Here is an 8,330-nt window from a genome sequence, read left to right as displayed (position 1 = left end):
CAAGCAAAAAAGGGATTATTTGTGAGGAGCCTGTTGATATTTCCTCTAAATTTCCTGTTTAAATATGGATAAGGATAATGTCTCTAACTCAAACAGGAGCTGAGCCCATCTGGAGTGGAGATACGCACCCCAGCGCTGTGGGGATACTGTGCATACAGCCTTTTTATTAAAGCCCAAGTTCCTCTCAAGGCCAGTAACCCAGGAGGGAGATCGGTTTTCCAAGAAAACATCTGCGATCGGACATCAGATGAGGTTTACTAATGACAGAAGACCCCACATGGCTAATTCCTGTTTTACAGTGTCGCAGCTCCTTACATAGAAGCAAGCATCCAGTGGTCACTCCACTGGTGGACAGTTTTGAGGGTTTTGATTCATTTGATTGAGTTTCTGGCCATATCAAGATGTGTCCGCAGGAAAATCTTCTCATTTCCGGAAGACATTGAACCGACAATATCCACTGTGATACCAGGTCATAAAGAACATCTGACTTCCATTACCATCCACCAGGCTGGAATAAGAAACAATCTGGCCCAACTGTACACCTGTAAGTGGTTAAAGTGACTTCTTTAGTGGCTGTTGTTTAACTGGTATGTACATTTTGCACTGGTTTAATAGATGTAAAGCTGTAGCTTTTTTGATATTGCCAGTGCCGTCCTCTGTATTGGCCCATATGCTAAATTTTTCTTGAATTTTATTTTTTCCTCTGCGATTACATTTGTATGGTTTTATCTACCAAAAATAGTCATAATTCATGTTTACATGAGCATTTATCAACCTCTCTTTATCGAATAATAATGTTATTTTGCCTTTAAGGATCATGTTTGTAAATGACCCCTGTTCTGATTGGCTGCCTTGTTTTGTGCCTTATTCAAAAGGCAGAAAATGAGGAGAGATAAACTGCTTTAGGCTGAGTAGGCACGACTATGTAAATATGTAAAAATGTGACTGTTTTAGTCGTATGCAAAAGTTTTAATACCCCAGTCAAATAACAGATTGTTGACCTTTTAAGTGAAAATAAGTTAACACATCTTCTACAACTTAAACATGGCATTTAATGCACAATGTCAATTTATTTGCTGAATTTACCATGTTAATAAAACATACAATAATAAATGTGCCATAACTTTGGCACAGGCCACATTTTAGGTTTTATTTTTTTTCCAATATTTTAAATTCAGCAAATAAACAGTAATCGTTTAAATGTGCAAAAGTGTGTTCTCTGTCAATCAACGTCCTTTGATCAGGGGTGCCCAACATTCGAATGTATGAATTATATGATGTATAAATTATATGAGTTCTATAATGTCTTCATACTATATCTAAATCTGTTTTCATAGGTTACTAGGATATCATAGGCCCTTGCTTGCTCTAGGTTACATAATATGTATTTCATAAGATTATCCTGAATATATATTTAACTGTACAACACATAATAGTGAAAGGCAAAACAGAACAAAACTGAAAGAATTCAAAGAATGTAGGCCTAATATTAATCTGAACACTGTGCCAACTGGAAATGAGTCACAGATGCATACAGAAGCAAGTCATACATCCTGTATTACTGATCACAATGTGAGAGAGCATTGATTCCAAGCGGAGGTGAGACAGAAGTGGTCTTCCAAAGTTTGCTGTGCACCCCGCTCAGATTCAGGACAGGGCTGTGAGGGCCCTCTGTGCACAGTAGAGGGATCCAGTTGCACTGGGCTGAATTGGTGCTCTGTTGGGGCTCTGCTGGACACTGTCACTCGGTGTTTGTAGAGGGTGGGTCAATGAGGGTACTATTTGGAGGAGGAATTTCACAGTGCAGGACAGCGCCAGGGCACCCGCGTAAGAATCCAGTGAGCATCGTTGTAAGCAAGCTCAGGATAAAACGAGTTGAACTAACTTTTTTGGGGGTACATTAGTTTACTATGATCCTCCCCCATCTGTGGTATCTCGTTTTGACTAATTCTCATAATTATGTGGAAATTTTGGAAAGTTGGTGGAATTCCCCTTTAGGTAAAACATTGTAAGCTGAAGTGAAAACAAATCTGAATGTATTATAATGAGGTCCCTGGTTCCTATCACAAACACTGTAAAGAAATTAGAGTCTGTAAGTTTCTCTGCAGGGAAATATTGTATATCAATCCACTCTCAATGAGTTTGTTTACGTCTCAACAATTGAATTATGCGGAAATTTTGAAAAGTCGGTGGACCTGCCCTTTCAGTCAATTCTGACAGGGTTAGAGTCGTTTAAGGATAGAATCCACCTTCCGCTGGCATTTTAAGTCGGACACTGCTGAATTCATACGAAGAAGCTGTTTTTATGACACTTTCCATTGTGAAAGGTTAGGATGAGCTGCTGCTGGATATAAAAAGTGAGCAGGGGGAGTTGAATGGCTGGCTGCAGTAAGACACACCTTCAGAGGAATGGCTTCTTGTCACACTAACTCAGCGGTGTCTCTTTCTCTCAGAGTCAGTTGAGGGCGACAGAGGGAGGTGTGCTTCACTGTGTCCTGAAATTTCCTCAACATTCCTCCTCAACTTAGTTTGCTTTTAGTCGCAGCGGCTCTCTCGCAAGGCGTTTGTCTTACAGCTGGGCGAGTCATGGCCGGACCGACATGGACTTAACTTTCCAGAGTTTTTCTGCAGCGGCTACTGGCTACACTTCCTCTCAGATGGAGTCCTTCGTATCGCGGCTTGTTGTTGGTCCTCCTCTCGTGAAGGAACAAGGTTTTGATTTGGCACTTGGAAAGCAGCACGACTCGTAGTAGCCCTACTACACTTCACTATTTCTTTCTTCTTTTTTTGCTTCGACACCTTCGCCAAGTATTTTCGGGCTGTTTTTTGGAATGGAAATAGTCCACATAAGCCTGTCATGTCCTGACAAACACTCTCAAGAAAGAATGAAGTAGCCGCGATGGAGACGGACAATGCCCCGTACTCCAAACTCAAACCAGCTGGAGTCGGGGGGTGAGTAACCTCAAAAAAGACCAAAATTAGCAAGGTCTTCTCCATATCTTGAGTTTTGTGGGTTATAGTGTCTACATAGGTCCAGTCTTCTGCCAGTGCCTTCAAATAACCTAGTTTCCAGACGTGTTTCTCTTTGAGCCGTTGAATAAGAGAAGTAAAGCGGTTTTATCCACTGACAAGTCCTGGAAAGTTTGCAATGAATGAATGAATGGGATGTAGCTTAGCCTAGTTAGCTCAACTCCCACAGCGGAGCTCACACATTCTGTCAGAGCCAATTTAACTCACTAATACAAGCTCTGACCTTTTAGTCTGAAGTGTTTTTCTCCACTTTTTTATAAACTGGTCGTTTCATCCATTTATAATTAACGAATGAATCGAAATTTGCCGTGAAGTAAGCTGTTCCCTTCAGCTATTTGGCACTTCAGATGTAACCTGACTGACCGTTGAGTATTTTAGGGATGCACCGATATTGGAATCGTGGGCCGATTTTTTATAGCCGATATTTTTTACTACAACTACCTGGATTAGCCTTACAGCATAAAATAATTTAAATAAAGCGTTAATAAATAAAATAAACATTTTAGTGCAGAAGCCAAGCATCACCTAAACATTTTCTCTTCCAAAGTACAATAAATACCTTGTCAAATATTGGTTTGAAATGTCAAACTATGCAATTTTCCGCTACCAGTACTTTTTTTTTTTCCAGCAATTATCTGCTAAAAGCAATATGATTCCAATACTGTCGCGTATCTCTAGAATATTTTCTACACAGTTGCATAATTATGTGTTATGGCTAATGCCATTGGAAATGCTTGAAACCTTCGTACGCTCATCCATATTTTCCAGAGTTGGAAATTGGCATGCCGTTTAGTTCACACTTAAATTTTCTCACAGAGGTAGAATGGAAAGGCTGAATGGAATATTAGTAGCAACAGATGTCTTATTCCTCTTTCCCCATATAGGAATCAATGAAACTGCCCAAATTTGAAATAAAGCATAGGTTACATGTGGTTGAGAAGAAGCAACTTTGAAATTGTAGCATGGTGAAGTGTTTATGTCTTCCTTTTGGCTGTCAGGAAGGGGCTGTCAGGATGGGGAGGTTGTATGAAGAGAGATATTGAGGATGGAAGGGAAATGCATACAGCATGCATGAGGGTTCACATCCTCAACGCTGCGCTACATACCAACAGTTAGTGCACAACCATATTAGAACGGAAAAGGCATACACCATTAGGGTTTTTTCCATACGCTTGTGCTGTTGAGATTAAAACTGAGTGCAGTTATGGACAACTACTCCAAACGAATTAATACTGGATGTCTGTTAATAAGGCGAAAAGCAGTAGCCCGATTGTGATCGTTTACTCGGTCACTGACACTTGAAGTGCTTGTCCTCAGGTTGCCTCCTCTTGGCTTTGTAGCAGATAGGGTAGGAAGCGCTGACCTTCTGCATTGAGGATCGCGAGGTTTTGGATTCCCGGCAGCTGATGAGTATCTGGCTGCCCTGTGAGCAGGAACAGCTGTAAGGGCTTTAGAGGAAGAGCTGCTCCTTCTGCTGCTGCTGAAGCTGCTGCTGCTTGTGGCGCCATATGCTCCGAGCCCTGCAGGCAGGTGGATCAGTATTCTTGGAGAGTGCTCCTGGAGAGTGACTGGGTTTGTAATTCGGATGAATGCGTCCCGCTGCTGTGCAGACTGGAACAGTGTGTGCTCGGGACACTCAGGAAAGATCGGCGGCTAGGTAGAGCTTCTTGGTTCCTCTTGCACAGCTTGACCTCTACGACTTTCCATGAGTTTTATGGGGCTCTTTTTAAAGTCATTGTTTCCAGAGATGCCTGCTGCTAGCATCCTAGTGCCCTGTTGTGGGCTGTCCTAGCTGAGTAGGGCTAAGTGTTCATTTGGGTTGCACAATATATTGTTTGTATTTCGTTATTGTGACATTATCCTTTGCAGTGCAGGAATGTGCAAACGAGTCGGTCTGACCAATCACCTTTCGTGCAATTGAGCAATGTGACCGGTTGATGTATGTTTTTTTTCACTGTAATCCGTCACTTTCAGTTTACCCCATTGATTCTAAAGCTCTCTTGTGGTCACATTCATGTATTTTGAATGATGTTTGTGCATCGAGTTCACAAAGTGTGAAATACACTATATGGCCAGAAGTTTGTGGACATCTGCTCATCGAGTGCTTCTTTCAAAATGAAGTGTATTGAAAAGGAGTTTGTCCCCATCTCCTGCGGTAACTGTCTCTACCCTGTGGGGAAGGCTTTACACTAAATGTTGAACATTGCTTTGAGGATCTGACTGCATTCAGCAGCTGGAGCACTAGTGAGTTTAGGTATTGATGTAGGATGATTAGTTAAGGAATCACAAGTGCCACTCCAGTTATTCCCAAAGATATTGGCTGGTGCTCCATCACTCTAGAGAATGCAGTTCCACTGCTTTACAGCTCAATGCTTGGGGACTTCATACCTCTTTAGCCTCTGTTTGGCATTGGACGTGGTGACCTTAGGCTCATGTGCGGCTTCTCCAAAGCTGCAGACTTTTGTAATGTATGTTTCTTAGATTTCATAAAAATAGGCTTTTTTGTTTTAGTGGTTACCAGCTCTGACAACCTGGTTGTTATTTCCAATAGGACAGTTATATTTAACCCTTTAAATGGCCAGTAGCCAGTAGTGGGCTCAAACTTCTACAATTTAAAAGTAATTCAATCAGTTTGCACAGTTTGCCCATGTAGTTACTGAATAATAAGCCTTTAGATGTGACCTTTTTTAACCTTGTTAGTCCAGGTCCCTGGTCATATTAAGCATGATTCACCATATCATTTGAAAGTCAAAATTCATGTAATCTTTGATCAAAGTATGATTTTTGTCTCCTCTAGAAGGGCTTCTGATTTTTAATAATGTTACCATGCACCAGCAGGCAGGGACAAATAATATTAACCACTGATATCATGTTTCTCCTCCCTCCACCCCCACCTATCATAGGGTGAAAATGCTCAGCTAGTTCAGAGAAACTCCTGATACTGGATTTCACCCTGAAACATTTTAGATTTTTTTTTCTGAATTCTGACTCACATTGGCTTTAATCTGTTGCATACCTCCCCACAAGACCCTGCAGTCACTTTCTGTTGGTCATCCAGCCTCATAGTACTGCAACATCAGCAGAATTCTCGATTGGCTTGGATACAAATGTGTTCCTAAATGTTAGGCCCCTGAATGAATGTAGTGAAAACTAAAGCGAAGTGGCTGAAACCAGGTGATTTGTACTGTTTAGAAGTTCCTGCATTGTTTTCCTAAAGCCAGAACTGATTACTGGCTTGACTGTAGTCTGTATTTTATCCCTACATGCACTGTATTTGTACTGTGCTGCATTTGAGTGATGCTGTGTACTCTATGTGGATTTGGCAGTCACTGGTGTGGACAGTAATTTGAGGACACACTCTTAAACATAAAGGTTCCTAAACGGGTTGTGACTTGGATGTACGGTGTTAGGAAAAACCCTAAAATGGAGGTTGTTTAAACTTTAAAAAGGTTCTTCACACTCACACATCTGTTTTACAAAAATGGTACTTTAAAGAACCATCAATAGAGAGGTTCTTTAGGGAACCAAAGTTGTTCTTCCAAAGAACCCTATTTGGCACCTTTATTTTGAAGACTTTAAGGTTCACTGATATGAAGCGTAAAAAGGTTGAACTGTTGTTTGAAAAAAGATCAGAATATTATATTTTAATTTGATTTTCAATTTGTGGATGCAGAGGAACTGCAATCTGGGTCTTTTGCTTGAAGTCTCAGACAGCTGTTGAAATCAAAGAATCTATTGTGGTTTAGAGTGTGCATATTCAGCATTTTTTATTTTAAGTTATATGTCTGCAAGACAAAGGAAAGAAATGTTTATCATTTGCCGCTTCAGATTCTGAATGACCGAAGCAGACGGAATGTTAATTTAGTGTTTAAAAAGTGTCAGAGTTTATCCAGAATCATTCCTGGTCGATGAGTAACTGGCTTATTTGTTTTCACAGGAGAACTTTATTTCTCTGCACGGTCCTCTACTGTACTTGCTATCTGGGGTTGGCACAAGTACAGTTTGAAGGTGAGATCTTTTTTTGTCTCTCTATTTTAGAATGTCTTCTCATGTGTTATATTTCTATCCTATTATCTTACGTAGTCCCTATCTAATTTGTGTTACAGAAGACTTCGGTTCGGCTTCCCAGACAAGGATTAAGACTAGTCTTGAACTAAATTTCTCATTTAATGGGGCATCTCCATTCAGAATTCTGTGTAGACAAGGACTAGGCTTAATCCCTGTCTGGGAAACCAACCCATTGTGATTTAGAGTCGGTTTGCATTTAATAAAGTAACTTTATAATAATCTAGTGATGGTCGATTGGATACGGTTTGCAGATATTTTGTGAATATAGGATAGGTGTCAGAAAGATCTATGTACCATCTTGTAGAGCACATTTAATGTACATTTAACCCTTTGAACTGTGAGTTTTATTCAGTTATCAATCCTTAAGGTTTACTGTTCAGATCTACTCTGGGAATAATATGTAAGTTATGATTTTTGAGGGTTTTAAGGGGTTAAGTTACCAAAAGCCAAATGAGAACTTCCTTATTAACCTCTGAAGCTGGCCAGTCTTCTTTATAACAAGGTAAAAAAAAAAAGAAACTTGATGGACAACGATGAGATCATTTAAATAAGCCTACCTCTAATATTACAAGTTTATTGAACTTTTCCATGAATCGGAGGTCAGAAAGACAGCCAGCACTACTGCTTTTTCTGTAGACTAGTGTGGGCCATATTTGCCAGAGCTAACAGTTGTTTGATTTATGCAGAATCCTCAGATCACTGAGACAGGTCTGCTCTGAGTCTATTTGCTTAGCTCTGGAGCTTGAAAAGCCCTCGCTTCAGCATGGATACGCTATCCATCTATCGTTAGCTCATCTGAAAGTAGGCTTGTGCTTAAGTTCAGATGGCAAAAGGGAGAGCCAATAGATATTTCTCTATTTTGCAATGAGTGAATACATTTGGACAAATTTTTCTGTGGTTAGTTTGGAATATGGCTGCCGTTATATCCTTTAGTATTCATTAGCGCAGTATTGGCCTATACGGTATAGATACCACAGCTGTCTGCAACATTCAATGAGCCCTCTAACTTTTATCATTGTCACGATATGAGTTTCCACAATAAAGACATCGTTAAGGGCCGTGATGATAGAACAGATCAAATTACCGCGTGCCTACAGCGCCAACGTTCCATAATTAGATTTCCGAGAACATTGGAAACCCAACAAGTGCTTTCTTGCTCTGGGTTTGAACCCTGCTCTCCCACATTTGGCTGAACAGCCGGTTACAAAGCATATACGTGCACAGCTTAAGTT

The 8,330-nt window shown here is 40.5% G+C and overlaps 1 protein-coding gene across 1 annotated transcript in view; it reads left to right on the top strand.

Annotated features, from left to right (window-relative positions):
• The first annotated feature begins 4,117 nt into the window (after nucleotides 1-4,117).
• The window catches only part of col27a1b (collagen, type XXVII, alpha 1b), a 115,349-nt gene continuing 111,136 nt past the window's right edge, over nucleotides 4,118-8,330 (top strand). The window contains exons 1-2 of the mRNA XM_036598416.1: nucleotides 4,118-4,687; nucleotides 6,968-7,038. Of these exons, the coding sequence (XP_036454309.1) occupies nucleotides 4,620-4,687; nucleotides 6,968-7,038 (139 nt within the window). The 5' untranslated portion in view covers nucleotides 4,118-4,619. The remainder of the gene's footprint in view (nucleotides 4,688-6,967; nucleotides 7,039-8,330) is intronic.

This window comes from Colossoma macropomum, unplaced genomic scaffold (genome assembly GCF_904425465.1).
Source record: "Colossoma macropomum unplaced genomic scaffold, Colossoma_macropomum, whole genome shotgun sequence".
Taxonomy (NCBI): Eukaryota; Metazoa; Chordata; class Actinopteri; order Characiformes; family Serrasalmidae; genus Colossoma; species Colossoma macropomum.
The sequence above is the reverse complement of the archived record's forward strand: the minus strand, read 5'-3'. Positions and strand labels throughout refer to the sequence as shown.